The sequence below is a fragment of the Trichechus manatus genome, unplaced genomic scaffold (genome assembly GCF_000243295.1).
Source record: "Trichechus manatus latirostris isolate Lorelei unplaced genomic scaffold, TriManLat1.0 scaffold00020, whole genome shotgun sequence".
Classification (NCBI taxonomy): Eukaryota; Metazoa; Chordata; class Mammalia; order Sirenia; family Trichechidae; genus Trichechus; species Trichechus manatus.
In genome coordinates, this window is record NW_004443956.1 from 845,972 (window position 1) to 872,402 (window position 26,431).

Below are 26,431 nucleotides of genomic sequence, written 5' to 3' on the forward strand. Positions count from 1 at the left end.
TTACAGCCTTGGAAACCCTATGGGGCAGTTCTACTCTGTCCTGCAGGATTGCCGTGAGTTGGAATCAACTCGACAGCAGTGGGTTTGGTTTTCGGTTTGATTATGTCTCTGTGGTAAGCAGAATAATGATGGACTGCCCAAAGAAGGTCCACGCCCTAATCCTCAAAACCTGTGACTATGTTAATTTACATGGTAAAAGGGACTTTGTAAGTATGGTTAAAATGAAAGGCATTGAGATGGGGAGATTATCCAGATAAATCCAATTTAATCCCATGGGTCCTTAAATTCAGAGAACCTTTCTTTCCCTGCTATAGTCAGAGGAAGATGTGAGTATGGATGAATGTCAGAAAGATGCATTGTTGCTGGCTTTGAAGATAGAGGAGGGGAGCCATGAGCCAAGGAATGTGGACAGCCTCTAGAAGCTGGAAAAGGTAAGGAAGTAGATTCTCTCTTAGACCTTCCAGAAATCCCTGGTACTCCCTGCTGCCGTGGATTGAATTGTGTCACCCAAATATGTGTGTCAACTTGGCTAGGCCATGATTCCCAGCATTGTGTGATTGTCCACCATTTTGTCATCTGATGTGATTTTCCTGTGTGTTGTAAATCCTGCCTCTATGTTGATGCTGTTGAGGTGGGATTAACAGAAGTTATGTTAATGAGGGAGGACTCAATCTGTAAGATTAGTTTGTGTCTTAAGTGAATCTCTTTTAAGATATAAAAGCGAGAAGCAAGTAGACAGGTAGGGGGACCTTATACCACCAAGAAACAAGAGCCAGGAGACTAGCACATCGTTTGGACCCGGGTCCCTGCACTGAGAAGCTCCTCAACCAGGGGAAGATTGATGACAAGGACCTTCCTCCAGAGCTGACAGAGAGAAAGCCTTCCCCTGGAGCTAATGCCCTGAATTTGGACTTCTAGCTTACTATACTGTGAGAGAATAAATTTCAGTTTGTTAAAGCCATCCACTTGTGTTATTTCTGTTGTAGCAGCACTAGATGACTAAGACACCAGCCAACACCTTGATTTAGCCCAAGGTGCCCTGTGTCAGATATATAACCTATGTTGTTGTTGTTAGGTGCCATGGAGTCTGTTCCGACTCATAGCAACCCTAGGTACAAGAGAACGAAACACTGCCCGGCCCTGCGTCATTCTCACAATCATTGTTATACTTGAGGAATAGTTCTAACCTACAGAACTACAATAATAAATTTGTGTTGTGTTGAGTCACTCTATTTGTGATAATTTGTTACAGTAACAATAGAAAACTATCACAATCCTTAGGACCATTTATTACCCATCTCTTGAGAATTCGCAAGGCTGAACTCTTAGAGACTGATGCAAAGGACTGGGAGTCTGATCTGATTCTTCACTCTTACCTGGCAGGCCCAGAGTTCCATGCCCTTTAGTGTTAACTCCATTATCCCCTTTACTTCTCCTTATACTGTCTGCCCCATGACAAGCTCTATATCAACACAATCCAAACACAACACCAAATCCATTGCCATCAATTCAGTTATGAGTCATAGTGACCCTGCAGGACAGAGTAGAACTGCCCCATAGGGTTTCCAAGGCTATAATCTTTACAGAAGCAGACTGTCACATCCTTCTCCCTCAGAGTGGCTGGTGGGTTCGAACTGCCGACATTTCAGTTAACAGACAGGCACTTAACCACTGCACCAGCAGGGCTCCTTCAGAGTATCACCAAAAGAAGAAATGAGACTATGGCCTCAAGTTTGAAATAAAAAGGAAATAAACGTTGCTCAAAGCTGCCTCTGGGCTAGGTGTGGAAATTGCCGAGTAATGCTGCCAACTGGCAAGGAGCAAGAGGGGCTCCCCAGGATTCAAGAAAGCCAGGTTCTTCATCAATGTCAAGCACAAACCACGCTAGTCCTGACATAATTCAGAAATTCTTTGTCAGTTTTGTCTTTGGTTAGCTCAATGGAAATTGATGTGCAAAATAGTGGGAAAATTTTCAGCTCTGGACTTAATAATTACTGGATCACTTCCAAGTCAAAATTTACTTGGTTTGGGTCCTCAAATAAGTCACCTAGTATCTCTAAGTCTCAGTTGCCACATCTGGAAACTAGAGAATGATAAAATCTATTTGGCAGTGCTGCTATGAGTTTCAGAAATATTGCGAGCGATGCATGCAAAGTATGTTAGACCTGCAAAAAATTATAGTAATCTGATTTAATTTTGAAATGTTACTGTATAAAGGGTATGCAATTTCTAGAACTATAAACTCAATTAGATTTCAAATCCTCTAGTCAACCCACTGTCATCCAACATCCCAACCTGTGAATGATTATGACCTGTTTGCAGGGAAGCCAGGTATATTAGTTTTCTAAGGCTAACACAACAAAATATCACAAAGTAGGTGGCTTATAAGAACAGAAATGTATTGTCTCACAGTTCTGGAGGCTAGGAGTCTGAATTAAGAGCATCAGCAGGACGATGCTCTCTGTCAGCTCTAGGGGAAGATTCTTCATAGTCTCTTTCAGCTTCTGGTTGTTGTTGTCAGGTGCCATCAAGTCAGTTCCGACTCATAGTGACCCTGTGTACAACAGAATGAAACACAGCCCGGTCTTGTGCCATTCTCACGATCATTGTTATGCTTAAGCCCATTGTTGCAGCCACTGTGTCAATCCATCTCCTTGAGGGTCTTCCTCTGTTTCAATGACAGTCTACTTTACCAAGCATGATGTCTTTCTCCAGGGACAGATCCTTCTTGATAACACGTCCAAAGTATGTGAGATGAAGTCTTGTCATCTTTGCTTCTAAGAAGCATTCTGGCTGTACTTCTTTCAAGACAGATTTGTTCATTTTTTTGGCAGTCCATGGTATATTCAATGTTCTTCACCAGCACCATAATTCAAAGGTATCAATTCTTCCATCTTCCTTATTCATTGTCCAGCTTTGACATGCATATACGAGGCAACTGAAAGCACCATGGCTTGGGTCATGCCACCTTAGTCTTCAAGGTGGCATCTTTGCTTTTTAACTCTTTAAAGAGGTCTTTTGCAGCAAATTTTCCCAACGCAATGCATCGTTTGATTTCTTGACTGCTGCTTCCATGGGTGTTGATTGTGGATCCAAGTAAAATTAAATCCTTGAGAACTTCAATCTTTTCTCCATTTATCATGATGTTGCTTATTGTTCCAGTTGTGAGGATTTTTGTTTTCTTTATGTTGAGGTGTAATCCATACTGAGGGCTGTAGTCTTTGATCTTCATCAGTAAGTGCTTCAAGTCCTCTTTACTTTCAGCAAGCATAGTTGTGTCATCTGCATAATGCAGGTTGCTAATGAGTTTTCCTTCAATCCTGATGCCCAGTTCTTCTTCATATAGTCCAGCTTCTCAGATTGTTTGCTCAGCATATAGATTGAACAAATTTGGTGAAAAGATACAACCCTGAGGCACACCTTTCCTGACTTTAAACCACACAATATCCCCTTGTTCTGTTCGAACGACTGCCTCTTGATCTATGTTCACGTCCCTCATGAGCACAATTAAGTGTTCTGGACTTCCCATTCCCATTACCAGCTTCTGGTAGCCCCAGGCATTCCTTGGCATTCTTTAGCTTGGCTTTACATGGCTGTCATCCCTGTGTGTGTGTATCTGTGTCTATTTCCCTCTTTTATAAGGGCAGTACTCCGATGGGAATAGGACCCACCCTATGCAGTATGACTGGCATTAACTTACCTGATAACACCTTCAAAGACCTTACTCCCAAACAAGGTCATGTTCATAAGTACCCAAGTTTAGGACTTCAACATATCTTTGGAGTAGGAGGGGAGACACAGTTCAATCCATAACACAAAGACAGCTGCAGTTAAGAGCTATGAAAAGAACACTGACCAAAGAGGTGGATTTGGCTTCTAGGTCTGCCAATATTTAGTTGGGCTATCTTCCATAGGAGCCCTGATGGCGTAGTGGTTAAGAACTTGGCTGTTAACCAAAAGGTCGGCAGTTTGAATCCACCAGTCGCTTCTTGGAAAACCTCTGGGGCAGTTTTAGTCTGTCCTATAGGATTGCTATGAGTCAGAATTGACTCAGCAGGAACAAGTTTTTGTTTTTTTTTTTTAAGAAAAAAAAATCTTCCATAAGTCTATTTTCATCCTTGACCTCCTCATCCACTGTTGGACCCTGTTGGGTCCACTGTTGGAGTAAATCCAGAATAACCCCTACCATTACCAACCTAGCACTCAGCCCCAGTGTCTTTCAGGCAGCCTCCTAACTGGTCTTCCTGCTTTCATCCTGGCCCTACACATAGTCAACTCTCTATACAGAGGCCAGAAGAATCCTCTGTTAAAATGTAAGATACATCATGTCATTCTTCTGCTCAAAACCCTTCAAGGGCTCCCAATCTTATTCACAAATAAAATTCAAAGACCCTGCTTGGACTCTCACAGTTGCATATGGTCTGTCCCTTTCACCTCCTAACAGACCTCGTCCCTTAGCACTCTCCCCTCCTCACTCACTCTACTTCAGCTGCACCTACCTCCTTGCTTTTGCTCAAACACACCAAATGCACCCGGGGTCTTTGTGCTCACTCTAAACCCTCCACCTTCACTGTTCTTTCACGAATATTTGCATGACTGACCCCTCTCCCACCTCCTTCAGGTTTATACTCAAAGGTGAATTACCAGAGAGCCTCACTATTATTATCTTAAAATAAAATAGTAAGCCTTGGTTCTGAACCTCAGTTACATTATACCCCCTATGTCACGGACTGCCAGAAGAATGAACAAGTCTGTCTTGGAAGAAGTACAGTCAGAGTGCTCCTTGGAAGCGAGAATGGTGAGACTTCATCTCATGTACTTTGGACATGAGGGACCAGTCCCTGGAGAAGGACATCATGCTTAGTAAGGTAGAGGGTCAGCAAAAAAGAGGAAGACCCTCTGTGAGATGGACTGACACAGTGGCTGCAACAATGGGCTCAAGCTTAACAACAATCGTGAGGATGGTGCAGGATGGGGCATCGTTTCATTCTGTTGTACACAGGGTCATTATGAGTTGGAACTGACTCGACAGCACCTAACAACACAACAATAAGAATAAGGAACCTTGGTGGCACCGATGGTTAAGCGGTCGGCTGCTAACCAAAAGACTGGAGGGTTGAAGCCACGCAGTGGCTCCATGAACAAAGACCTGGAATCTGCTTCTGTAAAGATTGCAGCCAAGAAAACCCTATGGGGCAGTTCACCTCTGTCACATGGGTCACTGTGAGTCAAAAATGACTGGACGGCACCTAACAACAACAATCCAGCTATCCAGCTATGTTCTACTTTACCACACCGCAGTATACATTTATGGGCTTACTTGTCTACTGACTGTCTCTGCCCACTAGAATATCAGCCCCAGGAGAGCAGGGATTTTATCTGTTTCATTTACTGCTGTATCCCAAGAATTAGCCCAATGTCTATTTATTGATGAGTGAACCTGTTAAATGAGAATAGTAATAGTTCCTTTAGAAGTTTTGAGGGGTTTTTTTGTGTGTGATTCAAAGCCATTTGTGAATGCCCTTCATATAGTGTCAAACACCATTCAAATATAAAATGTTATGATTTTATGTTTTCAGAGAATCAGCATTCCTTATTATAGCATCCTTAGTATTTTTTATAAACAACAAAAAGTTTTTATTTCCCTCTGATCTCCCTAAGGAGCCCTGGTGGCATAATGGTTAAGAGCTATGGCTGCTAACCAGATGGTTAGCAGTTTGAATCCACCAGCCACTCCTTGGAAACCCTATGGGGCAGTTCTACTCTGTCCTGTAGGGTTGCTATGAGTCGGAATGGACTTGACGGCAATGGGTGATCTCCCTAAAGCCTCATTTTTCAAATCTTATTCTGTTCTCTAAAGAGATGAGGATAAAGTTCCATAGTTGAAGGTATTAATGATGAGAGCTAAGGTTTCCCGAGTACTTGCTATGTGAAAACAATAACAAACAACATTTTGCGAGTGCTGTGTGGCAGTCCCTGTGCTGAGCATTCTCTGTGTACTGTTTCCTGAAATTCACATAAAACTCTCATCAGTAGGTGTTATTTTCATCCCCATTTCCCTGATGAGAAAACAAGTGGTAAGGGGTTCAGTAATACGCCCAGCCACACAGCTAGTAAGTGGTAGAGCCAGGATGCAATGTTATGCAGTCTGGCTGCAGAGTTCACAAACTTACCCATGATGCTTTAATAAACAAGGTGCTCTCCTAGGTGGTTTGCTATGTTTATCTCATTCAATCACAACCATTATCCTTGTTTTACAGTTGAAAAACTATGGCTTGAGGAGATTCATTAAAAAGCTCGACACCGTGCAGCTAGGAAGGTGCACAGTCCAGATGAGGCCCCAGGTCTGTGGGCCACCAGGACCCAGGGCAAGATAACAAATGGAAGCTACATACATGTGTCTCAATACCGTAAACACTCTAAATGGAGCTAAGCAATTGACAAATATTATGTGGCTTATCCTCCTACCTTAACAAATGCATTAAAAATGACCTGAGCTCTAGCTTCAAATTTAGTGGTGCAAACGGTTAAGTGCTCGACTATTAGCTGAAAGGTTGGTGGTTCGAACCCAGCCAAAGGCACTTTGGGAGACAGGCCTGGTGATCTGCTTCCAAAAGGTCACAGCTTTGAAAACTCTTTGGAGCACAATTCCACTATGCACACATGGGGTTACCATGACTTGGAATCGAGTTGATGGCAATTAACAACCACCACCTTAAAAAATACATTAAAAATGATCTGAGCTTTCAGTTCACATTTAGAATTTCTGGACTCTTGGGAGTTCTATGCTGGAAAATGGTGGAGAAGGGAGAGTAGCCCTCAGCCCTGGCCCATCTCTGCCTTTCCATCCACAGCCCATCTGGAGTGAGCTCAGAGACAGATGCACTGGTCTTGGATGGTCTAGAATGGGCAGGGAAGGGGAGGGCAGAGGTCCAGGTTTGGCATGTCTCTTGGCCCTATAGATTTCTCACATCATGGAATCAGGAATGCCCAAGGGTAGTTAGAGCAGGTCCCTGTAAGGCAGAGTTCAGGAAAGGGTCGCTGTTGTCTGGGTCTAGGCGAGGTACTGACCTCCAATTAGACTCTCAACCACTAGGCTATTTTACCTATTTCTTCTCAGGGAGAAGAAAAGCAGTTGGCTTCCCTCTTGATACGTCCTCTTTCGCTCAGTTGGTTTATTTATTTTTACCTCGTTTTCATATATAATTTTTATTATGGCCTAAGCCAGTAGACATTTTTTAATGGCTCTTCCATGAGTATCAAGTCTCAACAATGACATTACTTAAAAAGAGGCAATTTCTGATTCTCTGGTTAGATCAGTCTTGCCGAGTCCTGCCACGTCCCACCTACATTTTACACATAACTGGTGTCTGACCATTAACCATCCCATCAAACAACTGTCTAGAGCATCACATTATAATTAGCTTTGCCACTTACAGTCAGTGGCGCCATTCACTCTCCACTTGAGTGTGGGTTGAGGTTCTCCTTCGGCGTCACATATCAAGATATAGCTGCTCCCAGTGCTATACACGACACTCTGAGGTTTCTTTGTCCAGCGAGGAGGCTCTGGGAAGAAAATGAATAGTTCATCCGTTATTTCAACTATTTTTAAAGGTCCAAAAGTATTAAAGCCTGTATTTCTACTATACACCAGCAGATGGCAGTCACCATCAAGTGTTTCATAGCAGCTTTTTGATCAGCTTGCTCTACAAAACAAGGTGGCCCTTGTTTTTGTGTTGTATGGGGTGTGTGTGTACGTGCGCGCGCGTGTGTGTGCGCGCGTGCGTGCGTGGTGGGTCTTAGTATGTATAATAAAATCAACATACTAAAAATAGTTACCTGCAACCACTTTACTTAGCTACACAAATAGCCATCTCACTGACAGAAAATGAGGGAGGAGTAAGCAGATGGTAAGTTTATTTAGTGCTGGTTATATCTTATTTTCAGGCTGCGCTTGGCATCTAAAATGACCGATATTTAGTAAATACATTTTGAGAGGATCCCTGGTGGTGCAGTGCTTAGGAGCTCGGCTGCTAACCAAAAGGTCAGTAGTTCGAATCCACCAGCCACTCCTTGGAAACCCTATGGGGCGGTTCTACTCTATCCTATGGGGTTGCTATGAGTCAGAATCGACTCAACGGCAACACGTTTGTTGTTTTGTTTGTTTATATTTTGAGAATTATTTTATTGTTAATAAAAGTAATTAAAAATTTCAGCACTGATTTTAAATATTTCTTAATAATGACTTGTTAGCATTTACATATCTATATCTGCCTATCTATCTAATGCATTTGGAAAACATTATTTCCTAGAGATTTTATTTTTGGAAAGGGGAAGCGGGAAAGCGTAAAAATAACAGCTTTTCACCCTCAAAACAATAGAGGAAAAGCTACATTTAAATTACCTGACTCTTTCCATGCCCTTATGCTCCAATATTATAATTCTCAGTGGTGTTTCAGAACAAAATGAGACACTTTTCTTTCAGTGCAAACATTACTGTCATGTTTTGTCACCTTAAGTATATTACTATGTCAGGAGTGAATAAAAGACTTAAGATTAAAGTGTAGATGGTTTGGATGATTTGATTTCAGAGAAAATTGGATAATACCTGCAGGTAGTAATTCCCATCAAGTGTTGCTTGGTTATTTCCCCCAAGACATTTTTGTATTTCCGTTTTTAGTCAAAAAGGAAGGTCTTTAAAAAATATAGCTATGTGTAAAATGAAAAATTCCATGTACATTTTTAAAGTAAAGGCGGAAAAAAGAGATTAGGTGAAAAGAAAATGCCTATTAATTTACCAGAAGACATGATAGTATACAAATAACTGGCAAGTTCAAGTCCAAGCAAGATAAGTACCTTTGTAATTATTCCACAGGGTTTGGACTTAATTGTGAAATCCCAAGTTAAATACCTGCATTTATAATCTGTAGACTCTGTAAATATTTGTCCATTTAGTTTAAAATGCAATAGTCCAAAGAATAAACTGCATATCATTTTCTGAGGTGAAGGATTTTTTTTTTGTATGTGTGTATTTTTTTGATGTTATTGTCATTAACTGTATTTCAGTTTTTTCATACAACCACAGAAAAATTAAACATTTGTAAGTTTTAGATAAAAATTCCATTAATGTGGAAATGATCAATTTATAGCAGAAAACTAAGACTACTGTGTAGGGAACTTACGTGGGGTTTCGTCGGTTCTGACATAAGTCAAATACCACATTTTTGTTTTTTCTTTTTCAGTTTTCATTATTATTGCTTTTTATTATCAGTATCTTTATAAATCTGACAGTGTTTTGAACAGTAAATCATAAAACTGAACATCTGCGAGTAAACATCTGAAGATGGTAACAGCAGCAAATTACACACTGCAACATGATTACGAATAGTACATACCAAAAAAAAAGGACAGTTGTTAAGTGCGGTGCGCTGTAACTAGACTACGTCGTAAGTCAGGGACTACTTGAACTTACTACTGCTACATGCTTTCAGAGCATGTAAAAACAAAGATCTTGCAATGATATTTTTCTGCATCTTCATGCATAAGAAAATCAAGATTTCTATTTCTAGTCTCATCCTGCAAGCTTCATCAAGCCCTTTGTGTCTGCGGTAAGATCTATTATTGTTGAACTAAAAGAGGACTTAGTTATCATTGCAGCCAACTTTTTCACTTTACAAATGAGAGTACAGAGCTTTGAAGAAGTCATCTACCTTGCCCAAAGTCATCAGTAAAAGAAGCCCCAATGTCTGTTCTTACCATTCCAGGGATCTGTGGACAGAACCTATATGGTGAGTGATATGTGACTCTAAAGTGAATGTGGCTTTATTTATTTCTCAATCATTGCTATTTTATTGATTTGGGCCAAAGATAGACACCAAGGCTTGCCAAATTCTCCAGCTTTCACTTTATGCTCCCAAAACTAAGGTCCCCCAACGTTCATCAACTGACTCAAGAAGTTTTGAGAATTCACTAGGAATCATCACTAAATTTTACCTTAACCCTTCTTCATAAGCTTTCTGTACAAATGCTTGAACATTTAGTATTATTCTACTCATCCCTGCTTCTCCGTATGTGTAAGCTGGGCTAGACTGAATGTAAACTTTGCCATGCAATTTGAGAGGGATTTCAAGCCTGTCTTGCTCAGAAACGTCATCTTCTTGGGTCTGCCAACACACTGTCCTCACTTCTAGCCCAGACTGAGAATCTCACTGTTTGAGTCAGTGGTGAGAGCCACTGGAAAAGTGACCTCTGAGAGCCAGGGCAGAATCTTACTCTTTCTCGTGTCTCCTCCACTGACACACTGTCTGGTATAGAACTGACGCATGTTAAATGATTTTGAATTGAATTGCAATGAGCAATCCCCAAAGACTGCAGTGAAAAAGGCATAGGGAACAAAGAAGGGAAATTACTGGAAGGAAATCATTGCCTTCTAGTCATTCCCTCTGATAATTGCCCACATTTACTGACAGATTAGCTAGTTGCTAATGTGTTACTATATGGACGGTGGTGGTTCAGTGGTAGAATTCTCCCTTTCCATACAGGACACCCGGGTTCCATTCCTGGCCAACGCACCTCATGAGCAGCCACCACCCGTCTGTCAGTGGAGGGTTATGTGTTGCTATGATGCTGAACAGGTATCAGCAGAGTTTCCAGAATAAGATGAACTAAGAAGAAAGGCCTGGTGATCTACTTCCAAAAATCAGCCAGTGAAAATCTTATGGATCACAATAGTCCGATCTGCAACCAATCATGGGGCTGATGCAGGACTGGGCAGCGTTTTCTTCTGTTGTACGTGGGGTTGTCATGAGTTGGGGGCTGATGCAAGGGTGGCTGACAACAACAACAACTTCATTCACTAAAAAAGGCAGAGTGGAGCCTGAGGACACAAGCTAAGGGACACGGAAAGTTTTGGTGGATGAGTGTAGGCTATAGGCAAGCAGGGGCAGAGAAGAAATAAATGTGCTCCAGAGCTTAGACCATGCAACTCTATTCCTGAAAGATGTAAGATCTAGTTGAGAGGATGCAAAAAAAAAAAAAAGGCTCAAGAGAGAGGAAAGAATGGTTAAAACTAAAAATTATGAATGTAAACATCATCATCAAATTCCATTCTTTTATCTATTATTTTAAGATATATGGTAACCAATGAAAATTACTTATGTTGAAATTTTACCTATTTTTTCATAAATGTAAGTTTAAAAATAAGGTAATCAGTTTCCATTATGCTGCTGAAAACGGAGACCCAAATGTCTGAACGTTAAGAATATAATAATCAAGCTAATTAGAGATGTTTATCACTAGAAGAAACACAAAATAAAACATACAACACAGTGGTTATTTTCTTAGTAAAATTATTTTACCACAGATTCAATTAAATACACTCTAATAAATCAAAAATCGTTAGGTTCATCATACTTGGGTTTATTCGCAATTTTTTAGGAAGAGATTTGTTATTTGAAAATGAGGCTTTTTAAAGTATATCAGTGATTGTATTGCATTTTAGTTCATGACCCAAAGCCAAATCCACTGCCATGGAGTTGCTTCTGACTTATAGCGACCCTACAGGACTGAGTAGAACGGCCCCATAGGGTTTCCAAGGAGCGGATGGTGGATTCAAACTGCCGAACTTTTGATTAGCAGCTGAGCTCTTAACCACTGCGCCACCAGGGCTCCTTAGTTCATGACATCCCTTTAAAATGAAAAACAACTATAAATTATATTATGGATAGATAACTATATATTGGAGCCCTGGTGGCGCAGTGGTTGAGAGCTACAGTGAGCTAGAGCGAGCTACAGCTGCTAACTAAAAGGTTTGCAGTTCGAATCCACCAGCCGCTTCTTGGAAACCCTATGGGGCAGTTCCACTCTGTGCTATAGGGCTGCTATAAGTTGGAATCGACTTGATGGTAATGAGTTTATAAACACGTTCCTATTACCCTGACTAAAATTCAAAAGCCTTTAAATGATTCAAATGTTTACAACTTAAAAATTGTTGGTGGGAGTTTATTTTTAGTCAGTTGCAATGTGATTGAGATTGATCATATTTTTATTTCTGACTTTAGAATATTTTAGATGCCATCCTAATACATCCCTTTTCACTGAATGTGTAATTATTTATACCAAGGATGCCTAGGAAAGCAACACTATAGGACAGAGTAGAACTGCCCTCTAGGGTTTCCAAGGAGCAGCTGGTGGATTCTAACTGCTGACCTTTTGGTTAGCAGCCAAGCTCTTAACCACTGCGCCACCAGGGCTCCATAGTCATTGCAAACACAGTTTGTTAACATATTTAGACTGTTGTAGCTTAAACTCAAGCTCACAAAATTTGATTGTGTTTAGTAATAAAGAAGAAATATCACATATGATGAGAATACAATACTGTCCATCAGTCCATGATTTGATTTAAGCAAACGAGTGTTTTCAGAATTGCCTGGATTTTCAAAATACATAATAGCGCTGCTCTTATCCCATATGGCTAATCCTTGTTATTTAATTTGAGTTTCTAAACAAGAGACAAAAGAAAGAAGAGGGTGCAGAAAGGCAGAAGAAAATTGAATAAATGTGAATTCATCCATCTACATGATTAATGAAGGTTATATTTACTGCTTTCATCCTTAAAGAAAATAAAAAAGACTTCTTGAGCTTAGTTTGATTCTCACTTGCCTGCATGAAGGGAAACTCCTAAAACATACAACTGAGGGTACATTTAGTAGTTTTTCACTAAGAGGGAAGGATTAAGTGTTTCTCATAAGAACATTATTTACATCTCAGTGGTGCTAATAGCTGTTTTATGAATAGTGAGGGCATTTGTTCAGGACACCTATACTCCTTTGGAACCCTAGAGTCAACATTTTAAATTGCATAATTAATTTTACATCCTTGATTTTTTTTCTTTTTCTTTTTTGCAACCCTTGCAATTCTTTTGAAAGCTTTGGTCTTAGAGTCAAGAAAACTGTGGCCAGATTGTTAAAATATTCAGCTACCGTAGCAATGTTCCAGCCATCTGGAAGGATTTCTAATAGTCAGCAACTTGGAGTCAAAGCAGAAAACAATTTGACATGTCTGAGTATGTGTGTGAGAGCAGGAACTAGGGGAGGGGGACTTAATAGAAAAACACTCAAATTACACAGAAGCATCAAATGATGACTAAAAATATAGATAAAATCTCTCAAACTCTTCCTCTGACTTTCTTTGTGAATAATTTAATTCCGGTGGAATATATTACAGTTGGCAGATGTTGATGTTAATGCATAATATTGAGCTTTATCTTATACACGGTTTGCTTTGGTTGAATCAAGGAAAATGATATTCTCATTTTGGTTTTCTATTCTTCATACCTTATCCAATGATACACTTGGTGGGGAAGTCGCCGGAAACACAGTGTTACTTCAGACAGTGGCATGACTAAAACACTTATTCTAACATTTACTTGTGAATGGAATTTGTGTTTGTCTCCCCCCACCCCTTTTCTATTAACTAAAACAATCACCATTAGGTTTTCCTTGTGCAAATTAAAGCATTAAGAGGTGAGCTTTACTGGAAAATAGATGGGAGCCCTAGGGCACTGGTCTACTAAATGGTACCCTTAAAGAGACAGTTCCTTTCAATAGTTAAGCCTACACAGCACTGAAGTACAAATGTGGTAACCATTCCCTTAATTTGATCCATACAGTCAACCAAACCATATGATGAAACTTACAGAAAACATGATTAGACTGGTGGAAAATAGTCTGCATCAATCAAATTCACAGGATGATTAGGTAACCTTACTTCTGCCCAGCAGGCATAGCCCCAAAAATCTACATTTCACGCCCCTCCTTTTTTGAAAAATGATGTCATCATTGGCTTTTTATTTCTGTAAATACAACAAATGATAACAAAATATCTAGTGATCAAAAAACTTGGATTTGTGGAGAGAAGATGACTTAAATGTAATGTTTTTTTGACCTTGTAATAGAGAATCAATATTTATAGCATACAATCTATTCTTCTTTCCCCACAAATAACACATTGACTATCATCTGAACCCAAGATATGGACCCCTCCCCCCAAAAAAAAGAATTGTATCTAGGAAAGAGCTAAAGCAATCATTTGTCTGACTCCCTCATTCCACTGGTGAAAAAACTGAAGTACAGAAAGGTGAAGTAACTCGATCAAAAACACAGCAAATTAATGACAGGACTAAGAAACAAATTTCAGGCTTTCTTCCAGGCCCAAGGATCTTTTCACCGTAACACTTATTTCCTCTTGTATAACTTAATATCATGCAGTGTCTCATGTATCTTATGATAAAAAATCAGTTCTCACAATATGATGATATAGGACGTAAGGTTTAATTGCTAACATGAGATCTTTCCTTGTCATTTGTCCTTTCTATATGGCTTTGTGGGGTAAAGAATAAAACTAATTAATTGAAATGTTACTTACTATATATACAATTAAAAGTTGAAACAGCTTACCCATCTGTATTAACATATATACCTTAGAAGACCCACAATGTGTATAAATTCTTTTTTTTTTTTTTAATAGAAGAAAAACAAATCAACATGGAGAAAGTACCTTCTATTGTAACATGAAAATCATGAGTGGCTGTTCCCAAAAAATTGTTGGCTGTGCAGCGGTAAGTTCCTTTGTCGCGATAGGAGACATTCTCTATCTTCAATGTCTTATTATAATTTTCTTTCGTTACTCTTCCCTTTGGTAAATCACCACCCAGTTTGTCCCATTCAACCTGTGGAGTTGGCCTGCAAATAAATAAATAAACAAGCTAACTAACTAAACATTTTTTGAAAGTCGAAAATCAAATGTAAGAAACCATCAGAACCCATTCCTTATTGTGTTGCTTTTACACATGTGCTTGCGTTTCTGCTAAATAATATGAGCCTTGTCAGAGCATATCACCATCTATGGTGATCCTTGGAGTTACATCAAGTCTGTCTCATCACAAGCTCCTTTAATATTCTGCTTCCTCTGAAATCTTCAGTGGCCCCTCTGTAAGAGGGCTAACTAAATGTAAGTGCTGAATAGTTGTAACTGGATGAAGAAAGACAACTGAAGCCTGTTATGGATTGAATTGTGCCCTCCTCCCACACCAAATGTGTTGAAACTCTAACCTCTATGCCTATAAATACGACCCTGTTTGGAAATAGGTGTTTTACATTGCTGTGTTAATAAGGGCATATCAGAGTAGGGTGGATCCTAAACCTAATCATTTTTGAGTTATAAAAAGAGAATAGAGACTGAGACACACAAAGAGAGAAGACAAACACCAAGGAATGCCAAGGAAAGGCAAGGATTTCCTCTCTAGGAGAGAGGTGCACAGAAGGCATTGACGCAGCCTAGACCTTGATTTTGACTTTCAGCCTCCAGAATTGTGTGAAAATGTATTTCTGTTCTTTAAAGCCACTCATTTGTGGTATTTCTATTGCAGCAGCAGTAGGAAATGAAGACAGAGCCCTTAGAAATAGTACTACAAGGTATTTTTTTAAGTGTGAAAATCTCCCTGCAGGTGGTTTGAGGGAGCCACAAATAGCAGCCTTCTTCTATGCATGAGTTTGAAAAACATGATAAAGTAGGATACAACAGTCAACAGAAGGAGACAATGATAGCCCTTTAACTCTAATGAAGCTGATATTGGAGAATGTGGCTTCTGTGGGAGAGTGAAATATGCTGGTCAGACCTAGGAACAGCCCATTCTAGGGCATGTTGGGGTCTGCAAGGCAGATACTGTTACCAAGGTTGCTCTCTTGCTCTTCCGGGGAATAGAGGAAAGGAGCAATGAATCAAATCTCCCTTGCTTAGGGCTTTGAAAGAGCAGATCACCCAATCAAAACAAACAAGAACCAAAAAACAACCTGATAATTTGTATACACCACCAAGATCACTTTCTCTACCTTAGAGAGGTAGAGAAGAATGAAATCAACCCAGCTGGATTTAAATCCCTTCTCCTGGAATTCAGACAGTGAAGAACTGGTACCCTCTATAACTCATGTGATTTAAAATTATGTAGAAAGCATTGATGGATAATTTTTTTTTCCCTACAAATCAGGCTTTATGAGTGAGTGGAAAGAAGCTTGATTTTGCTATTTTTATTGCTGATATTTTTTCTTCTTAACCGTATTATGTTAATTATTTTCTTTTGTTTTTACCATTAACAGTTGTTAAGTTATTAAGTATGTGCTAAAGATAGGCATTATTATCATTATCTGAAGTTACAAGAAGTTAATTTGCTAAGGTCACTGGGGTAATAAATGATAATAAATAACTTATTAGAAGTTAAGTTTGTCAGATACTTCAATCTGTTTTTGTGTGTGTGTGTATGTGTGTGTGATAAATATAGAGGTAACAAAACATTTGCCAATTCTATAATCTTCACATGTACAATTTAGTGACATTACTTATGTTTATCATATTGCTCAACCATCAACATTAACCATTACCAAATTTTTCTACCACCCTTAACGGAAGCTCAGTGTCCCCTAAGCATTGCGTCTTCCTTTCCTCCTCTCTCCCACCCACCCCTGGTAACCACTGATAAACTTTGGTCTCTATATACTTGGCTATTTCATGTAAGTGAGATCAGTGTAATTTATTATATTTGTGCTATTTCCATCTATGTCCTTCTTAACCATTATTCTTGGACTATATGCTTGTAAGTCAAACCACTGGTTAGTTATTAGTGGATAACTGAACAATTATCTCAAACTGTTTGTGTCCGATATCTCAAATTATTTGTATTAATAGGCAATGGTTAAAATAATTGCTATTATGCAAAAAATATTGGAGGTCCAGATGAAGGCCCTTGAATTTACACATATCTACTCTCCGGGAAGAAACTCACTTCTCACTTGCTCTCTCTGCTCATGCTCAAGGACTTAGCTATTTACGGATCTAGAACAACTACTTTATATTTTACTAGGCTTAGAGCACATGGCACTCATCTGTTGTTGTTGTTAGTTTCTGTGGAGTAGATTCCAACTCATGGCAACCCCATGTGTTACAGAGTAGAACTGCTCCATGGGGTTTTATTGGCTGTAATCTTAATGGAAGCAGATGATCAGGCCTATTTTTTAAGGAGCCGCTGAATGGATTTGAACCACCAACCTTTAAGTTAGCAGTGGAGCCAAAACTGCGCCACCTAGCGGCCTTATGGCACACTTCTGTAGGAAATGGGATTGATGTTCAGACAGGCACTGTGAGTGTATATTAGCTATTGGCTTTCTGAGCACATCACCTAATAGGATGCATAATCCAAGTGTCCTAACTGCTTACTTTTCACTCCATCTGCCAAAATGGCAGTTTGCCAAGTTACAGGCTGCTAAATTGGCACCAAAAAAAAACAAAAACAAAAACAAAAACCCATGGCCATTGAGTCAATTCCAACTCAGAGCAACCCTATAGGACAAAGTAGAAATTGGCTTCCAAGGCTATAATCTTTATGGAAGCAGACTGCCACAACTTTCTCCCTTGCAGTGGCTGGTGGGTTTGAACCTCTGGCCTTTTGGTTAGTTTCATCAAAATAGAATTTTTTTTCATGAATCTATGCTTTAATAGTGCAAGCATCTCACTTTCTATTGTTTTATTTCATTTGTTTTTTAAATGTCATCTTTTAAAATTGATCTAATCCTCTAATACCTATTACTTGAAAGAATAAAATATGGTACTGGTACAACAATAGACACATATACCAAAGGAACAGAATTGAGAACCCGGATGTAAATCCATCTACCTATGAGCAGCTGATATTTGACAAAGGGTCAAAGTCTATTAAATGGGGAAAAGACAGTCTCTTTAACGAATGGTGCTGGCATAACTGGATATCCATCTGTGAAAAAATGAAACAAGATCCATCTCCCACATCATACACAAAAACTAACTCAAAATGGGTCAAAGACCTAAATATAAAACCTAAAACGATAAAGATCATGGAAGAAAAATTAGAGACAATGATAGGAGTCCCACTACATGGCATAAATAGTAGAAAGACCATAACTAACAAGGCACAAACACCAGACGAGAAACTAGATAACTGGGAGCTCCTAAAATTAAACACTTATGATCATCAAAAGAATTCGCCAAAAAAGTAAAAAGAGAACCTACAGACTGGGAAAAAATTTTTTGGCTACAACATATCTGACAAGGGTCTAATCTCTAAAATCTACAACACCTGAACAACAAAAAGACAAATAACCCAATTAAAAAATGGGCAAAGGATATGAACAGACACTTCACCAAAGACGACATTCAGGTGGTTAACAGACAGATAAAGAAATGCTCACGATCTTTAGCCATTAGAAAAATGCAGATGAAAACTCCAGTGAGATACCATCTCGCCCCAAAAATACTGGCACTAAAAACAAACACACACACACACACACACAAAATAACAAATGTTGGAGCGGTTGCGGGGAAATTAGAACTCTTACGCACTGCTGGTGGGAATGTAAATCAGTGCAACCACTTTGGAAAACGATATGGCTCTTCCTTAAAAAGCTACAAATAGAAACGCCATAGTATCTAGCAACCCCACTACTAGGTACATCCCAGAGAAATAAAAGCCATCACATGAACAGACATATGCACATCCGTGTTCATTGCAGCACTATTCATAATAGCAAAAAGATGAAAACAACCTAAGTGCCCATCAACAGATGACCAGATAAACAAATTATGGCACATACACACGGTGGAATACTATGCAATGATAAAGAACAGTGATGAATCTGTGAAACACCTCACAACTTGGATAAATCTGGGAGGCACTATGCTAAGTGAAATAAGTGAATCACAAAAGAATAAATATTGTATGAGACCACTATTATAAGAACTCAAGAAAAGGTTTACACACAGAAAAAAGCACTCTTTGATGGTTACAAGGGTAGGGAGGGAAGGGGAAGGGAAATCACTAACCAGATAGTAGAGAAGTGTCAACTGTGGTGAAGGGAAAGACAACATGCAGTATAGGGGAAGTCAGCATAACCTGACCAAGGCAAAGGCATAGAAGTTTCCTAGACACATCCAAACACCTCGAGGGACCAAGTTGCTGGGGCTGAAGGCTGGGGACCATAGTCTAGGGGGACATCTAGGTCAACAGACATAACACAGCTCATAAAGAAAATGTTCTACATCCTACTTTGGTGAGTAGCATATGGGGTCTTAAAAGCTCATGAGCAGTCATCTAAGATACATCTATTGGTCCCATCTGTCCAGAGCAAAGGAGAATGAAGAAAACAAAAGACACGAGGAAAATATCAGTCCAAAGGAGTAAAGGACCACATGAATAACAGCCTCCACCAGCCTGAGCTCAGAAGAACTACATAGTGCCCGGCTACCATCACGAGCGATTCTGATAGGGATCACAATAGAGGGTCCTGGACAGAGTGGGAGAAAAATGTAGAACGAAATTCAAATTCATAAAAAAAGACCAGACCTACTGGCCTAACGGAGACTGGAGGAATCCCTGAGACTATGGCCCTCAGATATCTACTAACTCAGAACTGAAACCACTCTTGAAGCCCACTTTTCAGACAAAAGTTGGACAGGCCTATGAAACAAACAATAATATACGTGAGGAGAGTGCTTCTTAGGGCAATCAAATATACAGGACCCATTGGGCAGCTCCTGTCCTAAAGCAAGATGAGAAGGCAGGAAGGGACAGAAAAACTTGACAAATGGATATGGGGAACCCAGAGTGGAAAAGGGGAGAGTGCTATCACATTGTGGGGATTGCAACCAATGTCACCAAACAATATGTGTATAAATTTTTGAATGAGAAGCTATTTTGAGTTGTAAACTGTCACCTAAAGCACTAAAAATTAATTAATTATAATATATTAAAATGTTATAATCAAATTTAAAAAAGAATAAAATAAAATCATTATCTATAAGTATCAGGTGAACATGAGACAAAATTTATTTAGGAACATGTCTACATATTTGCAAGAATTTCCAGCTATATGCTTGCCAATTTTTTTTTCTTTCTTTTTTTTTTAAAGCATCATTTAATAACAACATTTGAGCAATGAAATGTTGAGGGATAATATATTGCTTAATCTATTTTTATACACAAACAAGAACTCTCTCATGATCTAAAATTTTCATCCAGGTCCTTGTTCAGCCAGCTTTTATTCCTATACTTCCTTTGATTACAATGTGGCAAAAGAATCATACATAACTTGAACTAACGAATTTTCAAAAGACAGAGGCAAAACATTTTGACCAGGGCAGATGAGTCCACCACCACTGCAAAGGGTGTGAGTGAGTGTGGATTGGTGCGTGAATGTAGTCTTGTACTTCTTTCAGGATGTGAACACCTTACTCTTCTGAATGAGATTCAGAATGTAATTTTGATCATTCATAATTCCCACCTTACTTGCAGAATCTATAGAACGTAGACTCCTGACACAGGTTTCCCCTATAAAAACTCCTTTGCTGTAATAAATTTTATCTACATTCTCATTATTACCTAGCATTTACTGAAATGTCTACTACATGCCACTTCTATATATTCAGAGGGAGACCTAGTGGCGAAATGGTTAAGAGCTCAGTCTGCTAATCAAAATGTTGGCAGTTCAAATCCACCAGCCGCTCCTTGGAAACTCTATGGGGCAGTTCTGCTCTGTCCTATAGGGCTGCTATGAGTCGGAATAGATGCAATGGCACAAACAATAACAACATACATTCAGAGATAATGTCACTCTTTTTTTGTATTGTTTTGCTGTGTTTTTCCCCACCTAACTGAGCTGAATAGCTCATTTGGTTTAAATATCCTGCTGATGTAGTTATATTTGAAGGTAGTTTAGGGTTCTGGGGACAGGCAGGATGGAATCCCAGCTGCACCTTACACTATGCTTGGAGAAATGAATTAAACTGTCTGAGCTTCATTTACCTAATCTGCAAGTGGGAATATTAATAGCCATGAAAAGTAGGGAGGAAAAAATGAGCTAATGCATGTAAAGTGCAAAATATAGTATCTGACACATAGAGCATAATACGTCATAGCTATATATTTTTTTACTGTAGAACACATATAATTTTTAAAAATTCTTCAAGAAAATTTTAAAAAGTACTTTTGTGCAAATATATCCCCTTCATCTCAAAGAGGATACATGGGTCACCCAATGCAAACCTAGTACGAGTAAGAAGGAACCACTTCAAGTGAGAATTTAGGACAATGTATCAGGAATGGTCATACCAAGGACACCACGTATTGAGGTCCACTTTCTTTTTACATGTTGCTTCATGACATTTCATTTTCTAAGAGGCACATGAGAGAAGCATTTAGAATATTTTGAAGACAAGCTGTGAAGACGCCAAGCAAGTCAAGAAGCAAATGATGGCATTTGTGGGAAATAGGAGAAAAAGAATTACTGAAATGTTCATCCTGCCCAAAGAGTCAACCCAAAATAGTGATGAACCCTGAAAAAATTAATTTCTACCATTTAAATAAATAAGACCAATAGAGCAGGTGATTATCATCATGATTCAAATGGAATCTGAGGCTTTCCATCTTCTAAAACAATACAAAAAGACCACGCTTCTTGAACAGAAGCCACGTCACAGCACAGGTAACTAGCTTACATCAATACACACTGGCAATTTAAGACAGATAAGCAACCTGCATAATTTTGCTGGATGGGAAGAGAAATTTACAAAGCTTATTGGCTGTAAAATGAGGATTAAAATCTGCTCTTTCCTTCATGAACCAATTTAAAATCAGTCATTCAGAATACACTGAACTATGAGTGAACATGATTTTTACATTTTCAAGTCCTAGTTCTGTATCTAGACTCCTGGCTATAAGAAGCCCTTAACTTACAAACTGATTATGGTTTAAGAAGTAAAACTTAGATGCTGAGAAGGTGGAATGCATTAACCTATGACATACCCAATGTAAGGACAGACGTGTAGTGGTAGGAAACAGGTGATCTTGTAAGACCAAATATTAAATAAGAGGGTCTTTGGGGAAGAAAGGCATGGTGATCTACTTCCAAAAATTAGCCAATGAAAACTCTATGGATCATAAAGGCCCTATCCCCAACTAGTCATGTGGATGGGACAGGACCGGGCAGCATTTCGTTCCATTGCGCATGGGTTGCCATGAGTCAGGGACTGACTAAACCTGTTGCCATCAAGTCAATTCCAACTCACAGCGACCCTACAGGACAGAGTAGAACTGCCCCACAGAGTTTCCAAGGAGTGGCTGGATTTGAACTGCCAATCTTCGGAAATCCTGGTGGTGTAGTGGTTAAGAGTTTGGCTGCTAACCAAAAAGCTGGCAGTTCGAATCCACCAGGCAATCAAGTAGAGGTCCTTCAGGCTTTTCTTGGAACGTTTGGAAAAGCAGATTGCTTTTTCAAGTGTGAAAAAAAAGTTATGATAATGTATGCTTTGACGGCAAACTATATGACACAGAATGGACCTCCTCTATGTATGCAAAGGGCAGCAGATTAAACTATAGATAAGCAGGGCTCTTGGAATCTGAAAAGGGAGCAGAGCTAGTAGCACAACAAGCAGGAGTGGGCAAGATAACAAAGCACAGATTAAAAAAGCCCTGGCATTGGTAGTAATGGGCTGACTACTATCAACCTTATGTTCTAAGGATGGCATCCCCCTATTTAAGCTCAGGAGAATGATGTCATTGCCCCCTACATTGACACTATCACAGACTGACAGAGGGATCTAATTATAAATCAATCTCAGTCCCAGACTGAAGTCTAGAGAGGGAAGTGCAGATTACTTCCTCTAGACACGCATAACATTTTTACATGTGTAGCTAGGCACACTCTTAACCAATGTCTTATTCTTCACAGAACTGGCCTGGCTAAGTCATAAACAGGGGTCAGGTTACTCACAGGCCTTCAGCAAAACACTCCAGCAGCAGGGTGTCCCCTTTGAGGATGATGACTGAGGACTGACCTCCCATCTCCGTGGGGGGCAGCAGCAGTCTGGGTTTTCTTTGCTTGATCGAATTGGCTATAAAACAGAAAAGTCTCAGATTTTTTCAAGCTAAGATGGTTAAAGTCTTGTGGCACTAAATCTTTCTTAAAACATACCTATGAATGGACGGATGTATGTATTATGTGAGTGTGTGAGTGCATCACGTATACACATATATATTTCCATTTAAATAGATTCCTCTTCTCTCTGAACATGAAGCAAGGCTTGTCACACAGATGTGTTAACTAAGTGTAGCACCAAGGTTTATGAAGGTTATGATTAGACCACATCTTCTAATTCAGAAGTTCAAACACTGTTCAATATAATTAATTTCTTGATGTAAGCCCTTAAATTAATTGATAGTCTATGATTTTATATTCTGTACTTTAATCATCCCTGGTCATGTTTTACGGTTCTGTGTGTGTGTGTTTCTTTAATTTAGTGTGCTAAAGTATTATATATGGAGCCCTGGTGGCAAAAGGTTAAGTGCTCGACTGCTAACCAAAAGATCAGAGGTTCGAACCCCTCAGCTGGTCTGAGGGAGAAAGGTGTGGCAATCTGTTTCCATTAAGATTACAGCCTTGGACACCCTATGGTGTAGTTCTGCCCTATCCTGTAGGATCACTCTGAGTTGGAATCGACTCAACAGCAATAAGTTTTTGTTTTTATTAAGTATTATATAGGGTTCTTGTTAAAATGAAGCTTTCTGGGCTCTGCATCCAGAAATTCTGATTCAGGAAGTCTATGATGCGCACTAGGCATCTATGAACTCATCAAGCTCTTCAAGCAACTCTTATAGTCTTAGACCTTCACAGAGAAACAGCATTTTAGGGAATGATTAGCCAGCATTCTCACTAACTGCATATCGACATGTTCCATTTCTTATTTTCTATGAATACTTTTCAAATACAATGGCGAATTGAGAGATTTCAATTTTCACTGCAATTTTTTATTTCATTTTCCAAATGTTCTCCCAAATTGTATTTCCCATCCAATGTCAATGTGACTTGACATGATATGGAAAGAGAACAAAATAGATGACATTCTACTCTCTGTGGAGAGGAATGAAAGGCCCTGGAAGCAGTGTATACCTTACTGTAGCTTCCTTACAAGGGCTCATTTTTCTAAAAGTCATTGTTGAACATGTACTCTGGGCAATGATTGTTATTCAGTGCTGTGGACATGTAACAATATACACATTGTTAACTCAATCCTGTACATATGTGTGTGTGTATATATATATATGTATAAACCCAAACCAAACCACTGCCATCAAGTCGATTCTGACTGATAGTGACCCAGTAGGATTTCCAACATTGTAAATCTCTACAGAAGCAGACTGCCACATCTTTCTCCCATGGAGTCACTGGTGATTTCGAACTGCCAACATTTTGGTTAGCAGTCAGTCGCTTTAACCACTGTGCCACCAGGGCTCTCATATGTATATATATATGATTGAGTTACAGATCTCAAAGGAAATCATGTTGGGAATGTACATTTAAGCAGTCCATCTTTAAATTGAGGGTGCACCAAGGGGAACCTCCACCCACCCCGACTGATTTGCTAGTGTATTAGCCACTGCTCCAAATGATTTAAAGAATATTTGTTGCATTCATGTAAATGATTCCTCTCATTAGTGAAAGCTAGCCTACTGTAGAATTGAGGTTTACTCAGGCATCTTCCATAGAGCACCAGCTCTGGAAGATAGTCTATGGGAAGGAGGAGGGAGAGGTTTCATGGACAAATGAGTTTGGAGAATGCTGAAACACTGTTTTCTTTCTCAGAGTCATAATACACATTGCATATTAAATATCCCAAAAAAGTCTTGCAAAAAATATCCTTTTAACATCTGTAAACTCAGTGTTTTCTCTAGCTCTGTTGACAACCGTTTATTTTTCCTTTCCTTATGTAAGAACTATTAACTTATGTACCATGGGGGACATTTTGGGTGACTCAAAATAATTATCCTATTAAAGACATGTAGTTGCATATATTTTATATATATGTTTGTATATCACACAGAAAAATCTATCTTTTATATGTATTACATATTATGTAAACATATATTTATATATGCAGTTATATATTCATAAAGATCATTTCCTTTGCATATATTTAAGGGGGAGGGAAACAATAGAATACATCATGGTAAGGCCTTTTCTTTAACGGGAAATATAAGTATTTCAATAAACTCACAAAAGCATTAAAAGGAAAAGTCCAAATTCTGAGATGACAATGAGCTACTAAAGGTAAAAATAAATGCCAACACTCTACACGTGTTCCACTTACCCTTGGAACCAATTTCTGGGGATGAACTTGAGTCATTAGCATGCTTTACTGAAATAAGAAAAGATGGAAGGAAACAAAATGCAAACATAATGGTAGATGCTGTTATCAATAAAGAATGAAAAGCCTTATTTTTCTCTTAGAAGCATTACAAAATGGGATAGAACAGTGCCTCACTAGAACATTGTCTTTGGGGATATAATTAAAAAAGATCTCCAACGAGCTTCATCTTGCGTGTCCACAGAAAGGATCCGAATCAGACAATGGAGACTACCAAAAGGATGCTCTAGTGAAGCCCTGCCGTCATGTATCTACACATAACAATGAAAAAATTGCAGACCAGATCAGACAATGAAATGGTAATGCCAACTTTCGTCTATATTAGAGCCAATTATTCATTCGGTGAACTGTTGGGGATTATCTACGCCCTTTGAATCTTATGATTCTTCCTCTCACTAATTACTTTTTCCCATTTGGGAACCCAGACTGGCATCTGCAGGCATCATCAAGTTGGGAAGAGAAACAATTCAGCTAACTTTGCCAATCTGTCGGGGAGGGAGGTGTGTGGGGCAAAAAAGGCTTGCTATAATAAAAATGTTACTACTGCATCTTTTTATTTTTAACTCTTTTTTGATATTTCCTCCCACCAACCATTTCCAGCTGGCTGGGTTATCCAAGACCGCAGTGAATCAATGTCTGACAGTTGCTTACAAAACTCTGGAATTTCATTGTGCATTTTTTTCCACTGAAAACGACTAAGCAGACGTCAAATGAAATACATTTGTACCGTGAATTGAGATTTGATTTTCTGGCTGCCAGAGACAGAGCTACTGCGGCTTTGCAGCTGCAGATGTCTCTTTCATCCGGATGAAGTCTCTAGAGTTGCACTAGACAATGGTGGAAAATATCAACCCAGTTTTAAAAGGCTTCAGCCAGAATGAAATTATAGACACATTTGCATTCAGCATCCACGATGGAACGATAAATAATTTGGACTTACAACTGTTAACTGTTAGTTTCATTGGCATTTTCTGTACAATAGTCCTTAATCTTGGAAATGCAGCAAAGCAACAGTAATCATTCCGACTGTCTTTTTCTTCCACATTTGCGAAGTACAGATCTCCCTTTTGGCTCATGTATACTCTTTCATCTTGCTCGATGTGTTCTAATTCTGGAAAGAAATGTCTTATTATTAAAGGGGACACCTGAC

General features: G+C 39.1%; 1 protein-coding gene across 3 annotated transcripts in view; it reads right to left on the reverse strand.

Moving 5' to 3' along the window:
• CHL1 (cell adhesion molecule L1 like) overlaps positions 1-26,431 on the reverse strand; it is a 110,732-nt gene that overhangs the window by 46,582 nt on the left and 37,719 nt on the right. For 2 of the 3 annotated variants that reach the window (XM_004372698.1, XM_004372696.1), the window contains exons 5-9: positions 26,222-26,392; positions 25,225-25,272; positions 22,851-22,971; positions 14,557-14,741; positions 7,438-7,566 (exon numbers count right to left, since the gene is read on the reverse strand). In XM_004372698.1, the coding sequence (XP_004372755.1) occupies positions 7,438-7,566; positions 14,557-14,741; positions 22,851-22,971; positions 25,225-25,272; positions 26,222-26,392 (654 nt within the window). The remainder of the gene's footprint in view (positions 1-7,437; positions 7,567-14,556; positions 14,742-22,850; positions 22,972-25,224; positions 25,273-26,221; positions 26,393-26,431) is intronic. The other variant, XM_004372697.1, reaches the window with a different exon arrangement.